Consider the following 21231-nt stretch of genomic DNA (forward strand, 5'->3'; position numbering starts at 1 on the left):
GATTGGCTATGACCTTACTCCTGGCCTCACACCAAAGGAAGTGTGGACAAGCCTGCAGCTTGGTTGGCAACAAGGTTAAGATCTCTTATGGGTAAAGCAACACACCTCTGCAGAGTGTAATGAATCGTGACCTGTCACTCCCTGTTTCGGGATATGGAACTGCGAACGCGGCTGGAAAGGAGCTCCATGAAGTTCTAGTAAACCGGTGAAGGCTGACGGACATAGTTCTTCTGAATAAAAGCAACCTTTTGAAGAAATGGTTATGAAAACCTGCATTGGTATTAGACCTTCTGGTCTAATGCCGTAGCTAGTGCATTAAACACCTCTTTCCTATAATGAACTTGTTGAGTACGCTCGTACTCATCCCACTCTTAAATCCCCTGCTTAGATATGGAGGCATCGAAGGAGGATCTACAGTGCAACTCGAAGGCCGAGGAGTCAACAACTACTTCACGAGACAGGACCTTGTCAGAGGAGTCAGATACCACATCCAACAAGGAGAAAACCTAGTTTAGCCATAGAAGGGAACTAGCTTCCTAAACCTAACTCCTATTTAGCCTAGAGTCTATTCTTAGCCTCTGTAGTTAGTGAAATACTCTACAAATAGAGTTCGTAATAAGACTAGACTACGAGTCGTTCTTCTGGAGTTTATTTGCAGTTTTACCTCATTGTAAAGTAGGAGGCTGTGATGATCTTATGTAACAGAGTCGATGTTGTAATTCTATAGACATGCCTTGGACCCGCATATGTTTCTGTTGTACCACTCTGAGCGATATAATACCCGTGGAACTGTGTTTCATTGGTGTTATATCAGACTTGCATACTACACCATGCAGTGGTATGCCGGGTCACCACAGTTATAACCAAAATAAGGGGGATCATCGGAAAATTCCCCCAAAAAATATATAAAATATGGGTATAACATTATATAAGATGTAAATATGTGAGAATAAACCATACAATTCATGTATGCATTTTACATGCATCAATGAAATAGAAATGAGAATCGTGTAGAGCACAAAGAGGCGAAGGAGCAAACCGGTGGGTCAACACAATCACCGGGAAGTGTACTTGCCGAAGAGCGACGAGCGGTATTTGAATCTGGAGCACTTGGGTGGGGTGGACGACGACCAGGGCAGCGACGATAGAGCTCAAGTGGGCGGAGGCTTAGGACGACGGTGGGGCACCGTAGAGGGAGGTTTGCAACACCGCTACCGAGAGGCGGCCAGCGGCTTGCAGCTTACGGGGGCGGTGCGCATGGAAACCACGCAGGCGACATAGCGACGATGTGCGACAAGCACGGGAGTGTGCGAAGAGGAAACACATGGTGGCTATTGCATGTGGGTATGTGCCCAACGCGCGGAGTGGCCGATCTTTTGCCCATGATCGGTGGCTGATGATAAGCATTTTCCTATGTTCTATATCCTAGGCAAAATGACAAAATGCAGATGTGGGAGTATGAACGATGCAACTTTCGGATCTTCTAAAACTTAATCATTTTCTCTTTTTTCCGAAAGTCTAGGTATTTCACATACAAATTTGCATGCTTGTAGTGTACATAGTTGACTACATTTTCATATTAGTTTTAGATTTTTTAAACATTGAAATCAAGTTTTTTTTTTTAAAGAATATCCATGAAGTTCGGGTGCCAAAGCATTTATCCATTACATCTCTTCACTTAGGAGTAAAATTTACTTAATTCACCTTAATTGTTAGGCATCACAATATAAAGCCATTGCAAGTAGGAGTACATCTTATTATTGTCTTCTCCTAAACGTATCATAAATCGAACCTAGCAGCGCTGCTACACGATTTCGAAACCGAGAAGGACTATTTTGCAGTAGAAAAAAACGAGAAGGACTCGCGCTGGACTCTAAAAGTCTAACACGGACCCGAACACACCCTCAATATTACTTCCAGCATCGAGACCCCAACTTCCTCCCCGCAAAACACACGCTCAATATTACTTCCGCAAACGCCGAGAGAAGAAGAAGAAGAATCCGGAGGGGAAGCGAAAGCCCGGCGAGCGGAAGAAACCTCGGGGACGAAGTCAACAGGTTGGTGCCATAACCCTAACCCGTTCCGAGATTCATCCGCGAAAGCTTTCGATCAATCGCGAGATTCCGCCTGCGTTTTCTCTTCGTGTTTTCCGCCCCCCTGTTTGGTGGCGATTTCGTCGGCGTCGGCCCGAGAAGATTGGGGATTATCGGTGAGACGCGGATAATAATAGGTTTAACGGCCGTCGATTGCGATCGATTTGAATGTGTCGATGCTCTTTTTTTCCTTCTCGTTCTTAGGCGATTCTTGCGTCGCAAGGAGAATATTTTGCTGAATATTCCCGTACTTTTTTTTCCGAATATTCCCGAAGGAAAACTAGTACAGCGTAGTGCAATCTGTTCGAATCTGCGAATCGATGATTTCCGGTCTCGAAGAGATTATCGAGGTCTCGCACAGAATCCGTCACGCAATAGTCTCCTTGTAATTTTATTACCCCTTCTGTTAAGGCTATGCGTCCGGTTTTTCGCCTGTGGAGGAGCGGTTCAGGAGCGATTCGCTGCAGCCGATTTATTTGCCCCTTAGTATAATCCGGATATAGCAACCGTGAGTGCGATGACGAACGGCCGAGGGTACTTACGTGAAGTTCGTGCTTTAGGACCTGGAGGCTGTCCAAAGCTTGCAGTAGGATTACTTTCTGAATGTCCTTTGTTCTTAGGATATTTGGGTCAGGCATGAGGCATCTGTGTTCTCTGTTATGCATTGTCTTGCTGTGTTATGACTTATGTATGCACTAAATTGGCTCTACTGCTTGTAGTTGCCTTGTAGATCATTTTCACGTTGATGATATTAATGCAATTATGGGAACAGTTTACTGCAGTAAGAGTGTATATATAATTGCGTACTGTGGATATTGTGTATTTTTTTCAGTAGATACTGCATTTGTGCACATGGATCTGATGCAATCTCACTTTGAATAGCCATTTAGGCACCAGGACCTAGAGACATTAGCGAGCCATTGTTATCCCTCTTTCTACGACACGGGTTTGCTCTTCATGCTATGTTACCCTGCCAGAAAATAATTTGCCCTGCATGTTTGATATTAACTTAGTCTAATAAACCGAGTGACTTGTCTGCATTTTAACAAACCTGGATATTATGTTCTGGAGCATGATCAGATACCTTGTAGAGTCTGCATCTTGGCTAACTTCTAAATGTTAATTTAGAAGGCCATGTTTTGTGTACTGGGAGAGAACATGCACAAACTGAATTACTATGGACTTTTCAGCATTATTCCTGTAAATCATTGGGAGAGAACATGCACAAACTGAATTATTATGGACTTTTCAGCATTATTCCTGTAAATCATTATTACTGAGGTATTTACATCGCCGTGTTCTGTATAAAGTATACTGGAAGAGTCATTTTGTGATCTATATTTGTTGTATTCATATCTTATGAAAGTCGTCCTTCCCTTCTGCAAGTTAGCTTCTAGAATTTTATGTCCTAGAATAAAATAAATACAATAGTCACAGACAGACTCAGAGAACAGACAGACTCCAAAAAAAAAAAAAAAGAACTGGTACCATGCTCTCAGCATTTTTCGTTTTTCTGCACCCCTGAGTATTTCCATAAGTTAGATGGATAATATTTAAAGCCACGCATAAAAACATATCTCTGGATTAAACTATCACAGATAATTGGTCTTCAGTGAATGTCTCTAGAATCATATGACTTCAATTTTTTGTTGTTGAAATCATGTAGCTCAAGATAGTATTGTTTCATGTTGATGTCATTGTTAACCTTGTTCTTAATTAACTTAATTTAGTGCATTTGCTTCTGTATTGCAATTTTCATCAATTACGCTATCTTGACTTGTTGCACTTCTTCTGGATTTTTTTTACCAGTTTCTGGTTTACAAGGAGCATGGAGGGTTCCAGTTTGAGAGATCGGGTAGATGAGGAACTTGTCTTGAAGACAGGCAAGGCTGCAGGCTTTGGTTTAGCTGCTGGCAGTGTTTGGGGTGGGCTGGTTTCTATGCTGCGTGATGGACCCCAGGTTGGCAGTAATGTGAAGTATCCTGAGCTGGTTAGAACTGGCAAGGTGTGTGGACATTATGCAGGACACCTTGCAGCTCTCGGGGCTACATATGTATGCGTAGAGCAGTCTCTTGCAAAGTACAGGAAGAAGAAGGACTACCTTAATGGTGCTGTAGCTGGTTTTGCTGCTGGCGCTACTGTTTTGGGCTTCAGAGGTAATTATCAAATTGTTATGCGTGGCCTGAAATTTCTAACTCAGTTATCTATGGACATCCTTCTGGATCGTTTTTCTTGTTTCCCCTGAAATCTGTAGCTGTGAGTTGTCCATGCATAAACTTTGATTGTATGAACATTCTTGACTCGTAAAATAGAACCAACATTTAGCACTTCGTAGTCCTGCCTATGATAACTGTTATTGGTTCTATATTACTGGTTCATACCATATTAATTTCTTATCACACATTCGCGCTATTTTTGCTGGTGCCGCGGTAGTAAAAGTATGTAGGCTGGGCTAGCCTCAGTTCGGTAGGGCAGATTCAATTCCTTCTTTGACTTGTATTTGGGTGTGTTTCTTGCTTTATTATCAAAACATTTAGTTCTTCCCTGTATGTGTTTCTGTTATAATCAAAGTTTGGAAATTAGACACAGTAAGAAATATCATGCTGCAAAGATCATTTAAGAACGAGATCTGCTATTTTTCTGCAGACTGCAAATCATGGCAGGTAGGGTTTACAGGAGGATCTTGGCTGGTTAGAACTTAGAAGTAGCGGAACTTATGATATTGATGTATTCATTGTAAAAGTCACAATGTGAAACATTAGGGGATGTTTTACTGCTAGACTTTGACATGGTTACACTTTGATGTCCCTTCCTTGCTATAGTACTGTACATCATATATTATCTTGGGTATCTTGGGGAGAATGTGCTCTTCGGATATAAGCTTAGCTTGTTCAGAGTAGCATTTATTTTACTATGAGTCTAACAATTGTCATGCTTGTATGCACAGCCCGGAGATTCCCAACAGCCATCGTGTCAGGTTCTGCGCTCGCTCTGACTTCTGTGCTCCTGGATGTGACTGGAATGAGAACTACAGAGGAAGAAGAAAAAGCCCAGCACTAAGTCAGTGTATTGCCCTGTCGAGATGTATCTACAACTTCACTCAAAGCAGTCCATTTTTTTTTTCGTTCCAGGCATATCTACAATACCGGAGGAGTTTCTTTTGAATGCAATCTGTTCATAGTAGAGGTAGTAAGGGATATATAGCACTATGTGGTAGTTGGTCCTGATCTGAATTCATGTTTGTGAGATTCTTTCGGCATTTTGTCCACGCTTTAGTAGCCGCTAAAGTTCAAATTGTAAAGGGAGGTTGGGGTTGAAATCATTGGAATCTAATCTTGTCATACCAAATTGTGTGACTTGACTGTTTGAATACGATATGTTCTACACCTCTGTGGTGGATTCTTACTTTCATCATTGTTATTATGGCTTGAGAGCTGGTCCTGTTGATTCCTTGTTGGATCTTTTGTTCTTCAGTAATGTTATTTCTTATGTTCAGTTGAATCCTGCATCCGAAGGGTTTTTAATGTTCAGGCCTGAAATTTATCATGTTTGAAGTAGATTCAGCTTTCATTCACCCACATATAAATCCTGCATCCTTTTATGCATATGCATGTATCATGTTCGAAGCAGATTCAGCTTTCATTCAACCAAATATAAATCCTGCCGCCTATTGCTAGAAAATTTATCCACCTAGACAATTTTCAGAAGAATCATTCCCCTAGCTAAGTGTCACTCCAGCACAAATGTCCAAAATTCCAGGCATCAGCATCAGCCAAACTGGCACAGGAACTGCATATGCCATTGGGCCATTGGGCCCACAAGCTTCCCCTCTCCAGCGTGGATCCGACGTGGCATGAGCCCATTGGAGCCCTGGATATCCTCCCTCTTCTCTTGCAAGCAATCCATTGCCTTCACCCTGAGAACTCATTTCTTCTCCAAGGGAAAGAAAAATCCGAGAAAAGAGCGAAGCTAATCAAGAAGGAGAATGGCAGTTCTTGGTCTATCAACTGCCTTCTGTCCCCCCAGGTGAGCAACAGATTATCAAAATTATCCTTCTTGTTCTCTGCCATTGCCAGCCCAGCTCTGTTCTGAGCAACAAATTCCTTCTGTTTCAGAGGTTCTTGGATAGCCGTAAGGCTCAGGAATGGCGCCACGGGGAGGAGCAGCGGCAGCCTGTCCTTTAGGAGGTCGTCCGCTGCCACCGCTGTGGCCGTCCGCGCGGAGGTGAGCTTCGTGTCCGGCGACGAGGCGAAGCGGCTGGTGGCGGAGGAGGGGTACGCCGTGCTGGACATCCGGGACCGGCGGCAGTACGAGCGGGCGCACGTCAGGGGCTCCGCCCACGTCCCGCTCTACATCGAGAACGAAGACAACGACATTGGTACTTCCTACTTTTCTAGTCAGTGTACATATGCAGTGGAGAGGATGCACCTCCTTGTCGTGAAGCAAATTCTTTCTTTTATTCGTGGCAGGAACGATCATCAAGCGGCAGGCGCACAACAACTTCGCCGGCCTGTTCTACGGCCTGGCGTTCACCAAGCCCAACCAGGACTTCACCAAGATGGTGAAGAGCAAGTTCTCGCCGGAGAGCAAGCTGCTGGTCGTCTGCCAGGAAGGCCTCAGGTGATTCTTCAGTTAACATATTGAAAGTGTCTTCATCAGGATGTTAATTCAGAACCACATATGCTTATTCTCATCTCCTGTTTACAACTCCAGCACTAGCATTGTTACAATTAGTACACCTTTTTTAGGAGTAATTCAGGGTCAGAAGCTTACTGTCTCTGTTGCATGTTTGCTGAAGGTCCACAGCGGCTGCTGAGGCATTGGAGCGAGAAGGCTTCCAGAACCTGGCCTGCATCATGTCAGGTCTTCAGACACTGAAACCAGGTAAGCATCATTCAACAACCTTGGCTGCGTGCATTACCCAATGCAAACGACAGGAACGCTCCCTCCTTGCAAAAGTAGAAAATAAGTAAGATTGAGGTGTCATCATGGTTTGCAGGAACGTTCGAGTCTGTCGGAGAATTCGAGCTGCAGAACGCGGGGAAAGCCGGCCTTGTGGTCGTCCAGGGGAAGATCTCCAGAATTCTTGGGGCTGTCTTGATAAGTAAGATTGAGTCAACTTTGCAATCTCTGAAGAATAATAACAATACATAATAATGTGTGCTTCAGCTCATGACCATCATCTTTTTCATGTATGCAGCCTTGTTGCTGTTCATAACCGTGTTCCCGGACCAGGCTCAGCAGCTCTTCGACTTGGCTGGCATCAAATTGTGATTGGAATACTGCCCTTGTAGTTCCTCTTGGGAATTCATATGTTTTACTGTCAGGTATGTCTTTCTTCATGATTTTTCATATTGAAATTGTCCTACGAGAAATACTACTCCACATGTAATGGCGCAAAACAACGATTCGTGCACTGTATTATGTAAGCCAGTTGCTAGAGAATCTCGGAGAGAGGATTTTCTAACGGAACCGTTAACTACCGGTCATCATCCGACCAGTAGTGGCCTAGCGATTCGTGCTGATTTCTTTCCAATTTGTTGCCTGTTTTACTACGATATAGTATATCTATGATATTTATCAGATATAAATAAAAAAATTATCAGTTCAACCACATTATACATACATTTCACGCATATTTGAGTTGTTATAGTTATTTTTTGTTTAAAGTATTGTTTTATATACTCCCTCCGATCCATATTAGTTGCAACTAATATAGATGTATATCTAGACATATGCTAGTTCTTTTTTTTTGAAACATAGATACATCCATACTAGTGTCAAGTAAAATGAATCGGAGGGAGTAAATAAATTACGAAATTTACCAAAATTTCTCTTAAATTTTAGAGATGTATCATATGGAGATGATACACATTAGATTTGGAAAAAGGATCTAGCACGAATCGCGAAGAGGTAAAGGTGGATGTGTATCCGGTAGTTACCGGTTCCGTTAGAAAAGACTTTCCAAAGAATCTGGAAGCACACCAATTTAGGCTCCACATGTAATTGATGTGTTGTTTGTTTCATTTTTTCAGCAGGTTAAAGTGTATCAGTAGGTGGATCTGGTGAGATCTCTTCTCAGACTGAAAAAAGGATGTTAATTAGGCTCCACATGTAATGCGTAGGGAATTTTTGGGAATTCTACCGTGTATTTCAGCTCGATTCAGTTGTTTTCCTCTACACCTTCTCATGTTTCAGTGTTAGTTTGATCCGCAAATTTTGAATTGTTTCAAGCAACTGTCAGGCTTGTTCTGAACTCGTCAATTTTGAATTAGTAGATGCTAGAGGCCTCCATTTCTCTGTGGAGGAAGAGGCCGGCTCCGGCTCGCCATGTCGCGTGGCTGCGCGCTGCAGCTGCTCTCGCACCCGTCGCTGACCGCCGCGCAACTCCGGCAGCTCCACGCCCACCTGCTCACCTCCACGACGCACCTCGCCGACCGCTTCCTCCCCAACAACCTCCTCCGCCAGGCCTCCTCCCCTCACCGCGCCATCGCCCTCTTCCCCCGCCTCCGCCGCATCCTCCCGGCCTTCCTCCCCAACAACTACACCTTCTCCTTCCTCCTCACCGCCGCCGCCGCCGCCGTCCCTGCTCCTCCGCCGAATTCCGACCGGCGGCTGGTCTGCTCCCTGCACGCGCTCGCCGTGGCGCTCGGATGGGACGCGCACCTCTACGTCTCCAACGGCCTCATCCACGCCTACGCCGCCCGCGGCCACCTCGCCTGCGCGCGCGGCGTCTTCGACCACGCCTGGACCAGGGACGCCTGCTCCTGGACCTCGCTCCTCACCGCCCACGCCAGGGCCGGCCAGCTGGCCGACGCGCGCGCCCTGTTCGACGGAATGCCGCACCGGACGCCCGTCGCCTGGAGCGCGATGCTCAGCGCCCACGTCGGCGCGGGCGGCTTCGCGGACGCGCTCGAGGTGTTCGGCGGGATGCTCAGAGCCCGCGTCCGGCCCAACCGCGCCGCCGTCGTCGGCGCGCTGGCAGCGTGCGGCGCGCTCGGGGCGCTCGAGCAGGGCCGGTGGGTGCACGCCCTCGTCGCCGCTCCCGGGAGGAGCGGGAACGGGATGGACGGGGTGGTGGCCACCGCGCTGGTGGACATGTACGCCAAGTGCGGGAGCCTGGACGCGGCGACGCAGGTGTTCGCGGCCGTGCCGGAGCGCGAGCGGGACGTGTTCGCGTACACGGCCATGATCTCCGGGCTGTCGGACCACGGCCGCTGCGGGGAGGCCGTGGAGCTGTTCCGCCGGATGCAGGACCGAGGGGTGCGCCCCAACGAGGTCACCTTCATCTGCGTCCTCAGCGCCTGTGCTCGTGCCGGCGGCGCGCTCGTGGGCGTCGCCAAGGAGATATTCCGGACCATGGCCACCGTTTATGGTGTCGTGCCCGGTGTGGAGCACTACGGGAGCATGGTCGATGTGCTCGGCCGCGCGGGGCTGCTCGCCGAGGCCGTGGGCCTGGCGCGGGCGATGCCGATGAGGCCCGACTCGTACGTGCTGGGCGCGCTGCTGAACGCGTGCAGGGTGCACGGTGGCGACGTGGAGCTCGGGAAGGAGCTGGTGGAGTGGCTGGCGGAGCTGGGCCTCGACCACAGCGGCGTCCACGTGCAGCTCTCCAACATGTACGCCGGCAACAGCAAGTGGGAGGACGTGGTGAGGGTCCGGACGGCCATGGAGGAGAAGAAGGTGACCAAGGTGCCCGGGTGCAGCATGGTCGAGGTGGACGGCGTGGCCTGCGAGTTTGTCGCCGGTGACCGCTCGCTTGATCCGTGGATCATGGCGGTCGTGAGGGAGCTAGATGGGCAGCTCAGGCTGCTCGGCCATGACTCTCGTCACCTTGACCTTGAGGAGCTTCTAGCATAGACAAGTACGTGTCCTCTTTTCACTTACTGTAGCACACATCGAGTGGAGTGTAGGACACCACATTGCAGCATCGCAAACAACTACACACTGGAAACTTTGTCCCAGCATTGTTCAGAAACAGAGCGGCGGATGGATTGTTGGGCGTGCCAGAGAAAAGCAATGGCATTGCCAAGATGACATGGTCACGCAAGTTCTCCCCTACCTGTCTGCCAAGTCCGTCGAACGCTTTCTCAGCTGTACATTTCTCATCCAATGGCACATTCTGGTTTTCCATGTTTCCACTCAAGACAGGTTTCCGTTACATACTTCCTCAGAAAAGAGAACAGATACAGTTCCCATCACCCTCTGAACTATATTTGGTGACTGGGGTGCAACCGCGCAAGATTGCAAGGCTGACAAGACATTCATATAACCAAAAAATGTTGGTAAAACCACAATGTTGGCTGAACGCGTTAGAGAACAGCTAAACCGTGAACCCGACAACAACAAAATATTGCTGGAAAGCATACATTATTTATGTGAAGAAAAAAACTTCAGCAACAAAGCAAGAAAAAAAAAACATGCTGCCTGTGTGGCTGTGTGCGCTCATTTCGAAATGATGGTAAATTGGTAATGAACAACAGCTTCACGTAAACAATCTACCTTCTTCCATATGTATCTTGATTTAATGAATGGTCACACTAGGTTCTTATGTATGTCTCCTTTTGTGCTTCCTCAGTACCGGCAGCAGCTCCGGTGGAACTGATTTGTAGATCAGCTCAACGGCGCCCCGGTCGTTGCGGTAGCCGTACTCGTCGTCGAGGTCCTCCGCGTCCTCGATGGCGCCCCACAGGCCACGTGCCTGCAGGCTCACCTTCATGAGGAGGCTCCACTGCGCGTAGTTCGAGCTCGTCAGCGGCGGCATGTTGGAAGGACATGCCACGACCGGCGCATATGGCCGCGCCACCGCTAGCTCGCGCCCCTTGGCGGCTGCGGTTGGGTCCCAAACCCTTGCGCGCGGCGACTTTGCTGCCGTTGTCGTCCTTGCCTGACGTCGTGTCGCCTGGTGCCATCGCGGATACAAAGCCCTAGGCTCTGATACCACTTGTCAGCTCTGAGGCTCAACTAGCACCGCAATGGAGATGATCAGAGAGAGAGACGAGTGGTTTGGTGCTGTGTAAACCTTACAGCTTTTCTATTCTTCATCTTCTCCTTTTATTCTCACGATTACAGTGTCTAACTGAAAACCCTAAAAACTAGGCCACGAGCAGAGACACGACGCTGCCATCCCAACGTCCTCCACTCGTCCCCTACTTCAGCGCCATGATCACATCAACGTGCCATCCCACATTAGATCAGGGCGCCGATCTTATCTCGCTAAGGAAATAAAAAGACCGAGTCGTAGCTCAGCTCTTATCAAAACGAAAAAAGCAGCAAACTACGTCTAACTGACGAAACTGAAGAAGGTTTCAGATAGGCAGCTGTTAACTAACAACATCGCTGCACCGCCGTCGCTGGACCTTGCCCATGCAGAACGAGGACACATGCGCGAGATCCACTGTAGCCGTGTTCCATAGCCGCGTGACGGATGATGGCCTCGCCGCCGCCATCATCTCCTGCTCGGGCTTGGCCCAACGGCTCTCCAATGGTGGCAAGCAGTGGCCGCTACGCTACATCACTTTGGGGATGTAACCGGCCTTGTCACCAATTGTGCCAAAAGCCAAGTGTCTCCCATTCGTTGCGATGACATAGACCTTGACGACATCCTCCAAGCCTTCCCGGCTACTCGCACTACTTCCCCTATGAGGTACCTTGGCCTACCCTTGTCGGTCACTCGCCTAAGGAGAATTTATTTCCAACTCTTGGAAGACAAGGTTGCCTCTAAACTTGTGCCTTGGCTTGGAAAGCACGTCACCATGGCCGGCCGAACCACCCTTGTCAAGGCAGTCTTGACAAGCGTGGTTATCTACTTCATCACCGTGCTTGATGTGCCAATGGAGGTCCTCATGAAGATTGATAGCTTAAGAAGAGCTTTCCTATGGTCGGCATGTGACAAGGTATCCGGAGGAAAATGTAAAGTGAATTGGGAGATGGTGTGTAGACCCAAAGAGAAGGGAGGTCTTGGGATCCTTAACCTCAAGAAGTTTGCCGCATCTCTTAGGTTGAGGTGGCTATGGCATGAATGGAAGAACGAGGAAAAGCCTTGGGTTGGGCTTGGGAACCCATGCACTCCTCATGACCATGATCTCTTTGCAGCGGCCACTAAAGTAACTATTGGAGATGGAAAGAAGACCCTCTTTTGGGAGGCGGCTTGGCTCGATGGAATGAGACCCAAAGATTTGGCTCCGCTTCTCTTTGGTCGTTCAAAAAAGAAGAAATGCACGGTGCATAAAGCTTTGGGAAATGATTTTTGGGTTTCCCAAATAAATACCCATGATGGCCTCTCCTTTGATCACATTGCCCAATTCTACAAGCTTTGGGAAAGACTTGCTAACGTCCATTTGGACCCTCAAGCTCAAGACACAATATCTTGGAAGCTCACCAACGATGGTTGCTACTCGGCAAGATCGGCCTACAAAATGTAATTCTTGGCCCTCACTTCATCTCCGATGCCTTCCTTGGTTTGGAAGCCTTGGGCCCCTCCCAAGTGAAAGATCTTTGCTTGGTTGGTCCTTCAAAACCGGGTTTGGACGGCGGATAGGCTTGCAAGGAGAGGGTGGCAAAATTGTGGCCTTTGTAAGCTTTGCAACCAACACCAAGAGTCGGGAGCCCACCTTCTTTTCAAGTGTCGGTACTCAATCCGGGTGTGGTCCAACTTAAAGAATTGGCTTGGTATCGATGATCTTGACCCAACAACTTGGCATGACTTCCACTCCGTCAAAAGGTGGTGGGCGGAGGTGATCCACAAGAGAGGACAATCAAGGAAAGCTTTGGCCTCTCTCTTGGGAAATTTGGAAAGAAAGGAATGCTCGGGTCTTCCGTAACAAGTCCGTCACCATCGCTATGCTTGTTACAAAAATCAAAGAGGAGGCAAATTTGTGGTGTCTAGCCGGTGCCAAGGCTCTAAGTAATGTAATGCCGCGAGAGTAGTTGCTTGTAATATTTGGTCTTGGATTTTAGCCGAGACGGGTTGTAAAACTTCTAAAATCTTCTCCTTAATCAATGAAAATGGCAAATCTTTTGCCTTGTTTCAAAAAAAAAAAGATTAGCGGTGGCAGTGGCTGAACCCTAGATCGGCAAGGGAGGGAGGGTCTGTTTGTAGATCATGTTGTTGTGTTGTTGCGAGTAAGGTTCAAAAAAGCGCTAGGCGCTAAGCGAGTGGTGAGGCACTGCTTAGAGGAACTGTTGCTTAAGCGAGCTTAAGCGTCGCTTAAGCGCTCAGGCTAAAATCGTACGAACATGACACAACATGAAAGAGGAAGTCAAGATGGGCACATATAACCCTATAATATGCTGTAAATTTGTATCCTAAGCATATAATGCTACATTTCTGAGGAATACGAGGATTAATACCTTGGTCAGCCTCGGTTTTGCTCCAATTTTCTTATACACACAAGCAGCTAAGCAAACAATGTAACAAACACAAACGAGCAGCTAAGCAAACAATGTAACAAACACAAACAAGCAGCTAAGCAGTACTCGAGTAGCAAGCAGCTAAGCAAGACCTAATCAAATTAACATAGCATCAATGCGTCGAGCAAGGAGCATAGCAACACAGGCAACACACCAACACTCGCATAGAGGAGATTCTAGCACAAAATACGATCAGATTCCCTGTCTCGCTTAATCGAACGCTTAGGCCAAAAGCGAAGTGGAAGGCAACCGCTCAGCGCTTAAATGCGCTTAAGCGTACGCCTAGGTACGCTTTTTTGAACCATGGTTGCGAGACAGATTATGGCATATTATTGCATCTTTGATACTGACCTTCCACAGTTTCTTAGAGATTTGTTTTGCTAGTAGAAAATGAAAGAGACTTGTGGTATAAGTTTACAGCTCAACGGTGTGTGTGGGGGGTGGGGGTGGGGGTAAACCTCCACCTGAAGTTACTTCCCTTTTTATTCATTGTGAAAACGGCATGGCTGTTGAGTACAAGGTTTTGATGCCAGGAAAATTGTATCTGAGCAGCCATTTTCGTTGTTCCGAGGGGGAACCCCTTTTTATATTCAAGAAAACAAAATTACATTTCCCTACATCCACTGAACCTATATATCACCTATCGGGCATGTCAATATAACCAAAAAAAATCAATAAAGATGCACATGGGCGCCAGTGATCTCGTAAATAACTTAAAAAATCATATTTTTGAGTTTCAAAAATTCTGAAAACAAATCTGCATATAGCCAATAATGTATCCCACAAACGTGTAAAATATCAATTTTATATACTCTATATTTTAACCTACACAAAAAAGATAAAAGTGTAGATCTGAGTAGTCATTTTCAAATCTCTAAAAACATGTCGGATTTTGTTATTTTTGTCTAGCACAAAGTAAAAAAAAAAATTGGGTTGAGATTTTCCAAACTTGTGACATGTATAGTTTTGTTTCGTAAGGCTGGAACGTGAGGTGTAGCCTGAAGTCCGGAGGACGGAAATAGTCCAGACCGGACAATGCTATGATTGTCCACACACCAGTGCGGAGGGGAGGTGTGAAGGTGAAGGTAGTGGAAACGTGAGGGTTGAAGCCTTCACCAACGAGCGTTAATATAGAAAGTTAGAAACTGCTCTGTCCTCATTATCAGTCGATCTGTATGTTTACGTTTATGTATAAACCCTGAACCGCTCGCACTGTGTCAGCGTTTTTGGATCGTACCTGCATATGTCATTGTTGCTTTGTGCGCTGCTGGTTACTGGCTAAATTTTCTTGGAATCTTTGCACTGAAATACTACCAGTCAGCAAAATAAGATTGAGGACAAAACAGAATAGAAACCAAGTGAGCTCGATCGGCACGCCTCGGTAGCTCAAACGGAACAGCAAGACATAACCGCATCGATCGAGTGGAATCATATACCTTAGCCAGGTCAGGTCAGATCACCAAAAATAGTGCATTCAAAATTTGGTATGTCGAACAAACTATCGCATCATTCTTTCTTTTATATCTTTGATAGAGGAATTCGTGTGGAATCATCCCGAAGGAACAGTTCAAGTCCAGCTAACCCTCGCGTCCGGAAATGGGAGGCTGGCAAGTGAGGTGTATCCATTTGGCTTGCGATTGATGCGGATGTGATGGGGCTATTTGCTAGGCAGATCTCAACTTCGCTTCCACTAACTCACAGGTCCCAAGTTGAGGGGATATAATCATCATAAGGCCCTAAGTTGGCACCACAATTGAGTTTGAGGACAAAGGCAGACTATTTATGCAAATTTCGATAATTTTCAAATAATACAAAAAATGTGGGCCAGGATCAAGTCTTTGTTTCCCACTCCCTTTTCTCTTTTTTCACTCTCTGTACGTGAAGTGTACACCAACCTCTTCGGCGGCTCCAGCTCATGACCGCCAACCATCATCCTCAGCTCCGGTCCATCGCCACTAGCCATCTTCATCTGCTCCGGTCTAACGCCGAAAATTATTCTTCCTCCGCTACCGAGCACGGAGTTAGCGAGAAGGTTTTGCCGTAATGGGCCTGATTGGGTCTCTCGGCGACAAAAAACTGGCAAACATTGTTTAAAACAAACAAAAACTTAGATCATGTCAAAGTGAGGTGTTGCACACCCCCAACAAGGTTGTTATACTTGAAAGCATCATCAGATTATACAACAAATGCAGAACAACCCATACTACAGCAATCGAAGATGAATACAGAGGTATCCGTCTTGCTAGAAACAAAAGCCAATTGATGCAATTTGTCACCTAGGCAGCATACCAATCATGGGGTGACTGTTTGAAACCATGTAGAGCACGCTGTAAATTGCAAAGATACTAAGAGTGGCGCAAGTCCTCAAAACCAGCGGTTGCTACATATATATCCTCGACACGAAGAAAATCATTGCTAACATCAATCTGGCGAAGGCACCAACCGCAAACCTAATGATTCAAGATTGTGATTTGTTCCTCCTGACAAACGAGAGATACGATCTAGGCTCTCACGGTATTTTGATGTTAAGTAACATGTATGAGCAGACACGGAAAGAACATTCTTGCTAATATGAGAACATGGAGGATATTTTTCAAGTCAAGGGATTTCGAAGAACCAGCTAAACGAGAATAACAACATGTGTAATTGATAAACCTTCACCGTTGGAGATTAGAACTTGATCCTTGCAACAGTATCACCCATGAACACACATTCGTTCCATGTCGTTAGATGGTCGGTTGCCCCGGTGTCCATGAAGTACGGTTTCTCGTCATAGTGAGATGCACCGCAGTTGCCTGAGCGGTGATCATCGGCTTGTTACACTTTATTGAACCGGTTCTTGCAAGCTAGAGCCTCATGCCCCAATACTTGCACATTAGGTAGCGTGGGCTTGAGAGGCCAATGCGGTTTCCTCCACCGCCTCCTGGTTCACTCCCACCACCGCAATTGCGGTTTCCATGAGGGCTATGTTGGTTGACACCGTATTGACCACCACCGCCGTCGCCTTGCTTCCCCCCTGCTCGGAGAACCACTAGTGTGGCCACCGCCCGTATTGTTGTTGTTGTCGAATGGGTGGCCGTCGCTGGAGCTAAGATCACCACGCGGCCTGGAAGTTCTGCTCTTGCATGGACTTACCTGAAATTAGCATGGAATAAAACCTAGCGAGACTCGGGAAGGTCGACGCAGCGTCCAAGACAGTGAGGGATGCATGAAATGCCTCGAACTGGAACCGAACCGACGATGATGTGGTCGATCGGCTCATCTTCGGAGATGGGGGTGTCGATGGAACCCAGGTCATCGACGAATCTCTTCATCTAGTAGAACTAATCGGAGGCAGTCATGTCGCTCTTTTTCGATGTCGTGAGTTGTCGCCGAATTTTCCGCAAACTGTCAACACCTGGATTTTTAAGCCCAGACGCCTATTATGGCATACATCGCAATCCCAGGAAGATTGTTTTTGCGAGACATAACAGTTGAATATCATAGAGTCATCATTCATTACAAACCATAGTCGTCTTACAACTATGGTGGAGTCCTTCTTGGCTCGCTGCTGGCGGAGTGTCTTGCGATCCTTGGCAAGCATCTTGATGGTCTCAGTCTGCTGAGACAGGTGGAGGCGAGTCTGGTTGGCGTAGACGCGGGAGTTGTCCAGCTCCTTCTGGGTCTCATGCAGCATATAGTCCAGGTGCTCCACATGATGCTTCAGCTCGGGGTGTGACTGCAGGTCCATGAGTCCTCCAATGGAGTCATGCCTCGCAAAGTGAGCGAAACGAGTTCCTTGGATCCCAATCACATTCTGCCCACACAAACGGACAAGTGCTTCCTGCAGTGCTCGGGCTAGTCCATCTAGCCAGTTGCTCTCCCGGATGGTAAAGTGAATCCTCTCGGACGTAGGGGGTTCCATCTCGCCTCTCCGATCTGCAACTACAATCCACTGTAGTTCTCCTCCAGGCTGGTCGTTAACTTGAGTTCCAAAGAACTCCGGGTGCGGGCGTCCAAGATGCTCAGACAAAGCATCCAGATCCCTCTCGAAGATCAGGCTTCCTCCATTGCCCAGCTGGTAAAACTCGGTGTTGTTGAGCTGCTCCATCTGCAGGTGAATTGGATGAGTAAGTTAGAGAAGTGAGCAAGTGTGTCAAAATTTTATGTAGAATTACAAGAAAGGTAAGGCATGTATTTCTTTCTTTTGAATAGATCTCAAAGGTAAGAGGGTGAATAAGGTTTTCATAAGTATTCACTTCCTTTGTTTTTTAAACTAAGTTTTTCAGACGTCCATTCTAACTAGGGTCTCCTAAGGTCAAACAATGGCTCTGATACCAAATTGTCAACACCCGGATTTTTAAGTCCAGACGCCTATTATGCCATATATCGCAATCCCAGGAAGATTGGTTTTGTGAGACATAACAGTTGAATATCATAGATTCATCATTCATTACAAACCATAGTCGTCTTACAACAATAGATCACATGATCCACACTTACAATAATAGTTGATCTAGAGATCAACACACACACAACACATAGCGGAAGCGAAGTTGTAGTAGTCCATCTAGTCCACAGGCAACGCTTGACGTTAGAAGATGATCCTAGTTATCGTAGACGTCCTGCTGTCCGTCATCCTGATACTGTTGCTCCTCTCCATAGTCTGGCCATTGGAATAGCCAGGGACACAACCATGAGTACTTTAAAGTACTCGCAAACTAATACTAGTGTAAGTACTAACAATTTTAGTGAGAGGGTTCTAAGCTCTAGGTTCATTTGCATAAAGCCAGTTTTATTTCATAAGCATTTAGTAATCCAAGACTTTTCATTTGCCTAACTTAACTCAAGTGGGAACATTAGTGTCATTCCCACAGCTCTGTTGTGATTCAAATCAAAGTCACCTTTCAATTTCAATTCACAAGTCACCTTTTGGAAAAGTTCTGATGACGGAACAGTATGACCTTTCCAACTATCCATGACCGCGGACGCGGATATTCGAATAGGTTTACACTCTGTAGAGGTTGCACACTTGTGCCACAATGTTTGATTACACCCGTCAGGGATAACCCTGAATAATCATAACTCAGTATGCGGATCATCAACTATTAACCTTTCACTTACACATCCTAGTATAGGCACCTCCCCCATGAGTTTGGCCTCCCAGTGATAACCAACTGCTATCCTGGGAACTGCACAGGGCTTGGGTAGGGCATTCAACTCTTTTCACGTCATTTCACTTTAACGGAGGCAGCCTTGGCATAACCTCCATGACGCTTGTTCAGAGGGAACCCATACTAAGATACATAAATTTCCAGCTAAAGCCTTACCCATAATCAGGTATTGTGGGGGTACTCAAGAATTGGAATGGTATCGCATCCGAACCCAATCATCAGTTTTTATCAGCATCACCTTTTCATTCAAGTCACTTTCACCTTCAAAATCTTTCAATAGAATGACTCATCATTCCAAGGTTTTCAAATTCAAAAGATTCACATGTTCCCAGCTAGAGTAGTCACTTTTAATTTAGCACTAGCAACTAGTCATGAGGAGTGCTAACTAGCTTGTAGCTATCTAGGCTACCTTTGATGTTCTTGCACTACTCCTTATCTAGACTCAAATTAACTATAAAAGTAAGACTTGGGAAATCAAAGTAAAAGCTTTGAGAGATAAAAACTAGGACTTGTAAAGTAAAACACAAAGTAGTATGGTATGAGTGCCTTGCTCAAGTTGAGCTTGCACTAGGGTAATTTGCAAGAGTATAGCTTGCCTTGATTGGTACAGTGATCAAAGCTTTCTTCTTCCGGGTAGAATACCTCCTCCTCCTGGTAGTCCTCAGTACTAGCGTCTATAAATGGATACGAGGTATACAATCACCACACAAGCTTAAGTACTAGACTTAACATACAAATGGGTCACACAAACCATCATATCATCACATCTTGAATCACAAGGGGGTTGGCTTTGTGTTTAACAAAACTTGTAAGAGAAATAATTTCCTCTCATTGAATCTTATTAAGACTAGATGACCCGTTGCGCTATCGCGCAATGACGGAGGCTAACCATAGGGTTTCGCTTATTTTAGTACCGAAGGTTGGAGCAGAGCTCTTCAATCGAGTACAATAGTATCCGACGTGCGTCGACGACCCTTGTACTTTCATGTGTCTAATGCTCTCGATATCTCTTCCACTTTCCTTTGCGTAATCCACTTGCTATCACGGGAATATTATGGTTAAGTGGCTGCGATTTCTTATTTCATCACTTGCACATTTGCCTTCCATCGCAATGTTTAAGTGTACCTATGCACGGCGTTTTAATAACTTTCAAATAATACCCGCTGCGCTATCGCGCAAATGGCGGAGGCTAACAATAGGGTTTGTCTTATTTTAGTACCGAGGGTTGGAGCAGAGCTCTTGCATCGAGTACAATAGTATCCGATGGGGCATGTTACTGTGTTGCTCATCGTAACCGTTGGTTTATTTCAATACTGGAGGCTCGGAAGCGTGTAGCTCTTTCGATGGCCGTCCCATGGTGAGCTATAGTAGTATTCAGCGTGTTTCGTTGGAGGAAACGCCCTCGATGGCCCTTGTACTCTCATTTGGGTAATGCTCTCGATGTCTCTTCCACTTTCCTTTGGGCAATGCAGTTGCCATCACCGGAAAGTGGCTGCGATTTCTTATTTCGTTACTTGCACATTTGTGTCTCATCGCAATTTTAAGTGTACCTACGCACGGCGTTTTAATAAGTTTGAAATAATTTCTAGGAATAGACGCCGCTTTAATAAGTTGCTCAACTAATAAGTTGCCCATGTACTCTCGGAAAAAAAATCGCTTACGCGCACGCAGTTTGGTGTCACTATTCGCTCCCTCTAGACAGGTAACGGTTCCGAGTTCCTCAACAAGACTGTTGATAATCTCCTCACCACCCACGGCACCGCCCTGCGACTATTACGCCCATGCACTTCCCAGCAGAACAGTAAAGCTGAGCGTGCCATTCGTACCATTAATGATACTATGCGCACTCTTATGTTTCAGGCTCACATTCCAGCTCCTCTCTGGGCCGACGCTCTGGCTACTGCCACATACCTGCTTAATCGTTGTCCTAGTATACAACCATAAAGTCCCAAGTTCCGTACACATGCCTCCACGGTCGTCCTCCCTCATACATTGATCTTCGTGTCTTCGGTTGTCTTTGTTATCCTAAAATCGCGTCCACCGCTCCACATAAGCTTAGTGCTCGTTCCATGGCATGTGTCTTTCTTGGGTATCCCTCTAACCATCGGAGTTACCGCTGCTTTAACCCTGTCACTGGAAGAATACTCGTCTCGCGACATGTTGTCTTCGATGAGAAGGTTTTTCCTGTTCAGCATGCAACTTCGTCATCCGCGCTTGCGCCTCCTGCGCCGCGCGGACTCGACGACCTCTTCGGCACGCCGCCCGTGCCGCCAACGCGAGCTCTTGCACCAGCCCCGCGCACCCTAGCGCCGGCCCCAAGTGCGCCCGCCCTGGCCTCGAGCGCCCCCGCCTCGACACCGCCTCGCCTAGCCGGGTCCTCTTACTCGACAGAGAATTCGTCGTTTTCTCTGCCGCGGCAGGCTGCCACGGCAGGAATTCCGGAAGTTTGTCTGCCGCGGCAGGCAGCCACAACAGGAACTCCTGCCGCACCTCACGCTCGGCCCGCCGCCGCATGCCCTGCCCCTGCCACAGCTGCTGCTGCCGCCGCCCTGACGGCCTCCTTAAGTGGGGCC

At 46.8% G+C, this 21231-nt stretch overlaps 3 protein-coding genes across 4 annotated transcripts; all 3 read left to right on the forward strand.

Moving 5' to 3' along the window:
- The first annotated feature begins 1901 nt into the window (after positions 1–1901).
- Positions 1902–5507, forward strand: LOC127300523 (outer envelope pore protein 16-3, chloroplastic/mitochondrial). Its single transcript, XM_051330653.2, has 3 exons — positions 1902–2057; positions 3903–4249; positions 5041–5507. Exons 2-3 carry the CDS (start codon positions 3922–3924, stop codon positions 5151–5153), a joined length of 441 nt encoding a protein of 146 aa, XP_051186613.1. The 5' UTR covers positions 1902–2057; positions 3903–3921; the 3' UTR covers positions 5154–5507.
- A 472-nt stretch (positions 5508–5979) lies between these two features.
- LOC127300522 (rhodanese-like domain-containing protein 9, chloroplastic) lies at positions 5980–8326 on the forward strand. 2 transcript variants are annotated; one of them, XM_051330650.2, is made up of 7 exons: positions 5980–6119; positions 6209–6471; positions 6563–6713; positions 6892–6977; positions 7093–7197; positions 7294–7420; positions 8129–8326. In XM_051330650.2, exons 1-6 carry the CDS (start codon positions 6079–6081, stop codon positions 7365–7367), a joined length of 720 nt encoding a protein of 239 aa, XP_051186610.1. In that variant the 5' UTR covers positions 5980–6078; the 3' UTR covers positions 7368–7420; positions 8129–8326. The 2 variants fall into 2 exon arrangements, with proteins under 2 accessions (XP_051186610.1, XP_051186612.1); XM_051330652.2 differs by having other exon boundaries at positions 8132–8326.
- Positions 8327–8423: 97 nt separating this feature from the next.
- Positions 8424–10256, forward strand: LOC127303727 (pentatricopeptide repeat-containing protein At5g66520-like). The gene has a single exon (XM_051334432.2). The coding sequence runs from the start codon at positions 8424–8426 to the stop codon at positions 9951–9953; it is 1530 nt and encodes a 509-aa protein (XP_051190392.1). The 3' UTR covers positions 9954–10256.
- Positions 10257–21231: the final 10975 nt, after the last annotated feature.

This window comes from Lolium perenne, chromosome 5 (assembly GCF_019359855.2).
Source record: "Lolium perenne isolate Kyuss_39 chromosome 5, Kyuss_2.0, whole genome shotgun sequence".
Lineage (NCBI taxonomy): Eukaryota > Viridiplantae > Streptophyta > Magnoliopsida > Poales > Poaceae > Lolium > Lolium perenne.

Bases quoted from the DNA above. Each gene is read 5' to 3' on its own strand.
- LOC127303727 (XM_051334432.2), top strand. From the start codon at position 8,424: ATGTCGCGTGGCTGCGCGCTGCAGCTGCTCTCGCACCCGTCGCTGACC.
- LOC127300523 (XM_051330653.2), top strand. From the start codon at position 3,922: ATGGAGGGTTCCAGTTTGAGAGATCGGGTAGATGAGGAACTTGTCTTG. The intron at 4,250-5,040 runs GTAATTATCAAA...TTGTATGCACAG, and splicing joins TACTGTTTTGGGCTTCAGAG to CCCGGAGATTCCCAACAGCC.
- LOC127300522 (XM_051330650.2), top strand. From the start codon at position 6,079: ATGGCAGTTCTTGGTCTATCAACTGCCTTCTGTCCCCCCAG. The intron at 6,714-6,891 runs GTGATTCTTCAG...TGTTTGCTGAAG, and splicing joins GTCTGCCAGGAAGGCCTCAG to GTCCACAGCGGCTGCTGAGG. The intron at 7,198-7,293 runs GTAAGATTGAGT...TCATGTATGCAG, and splicing joins TCTTGGGGCTGTCTTGATAA to CCTTGTTGCTGTTCATAACC.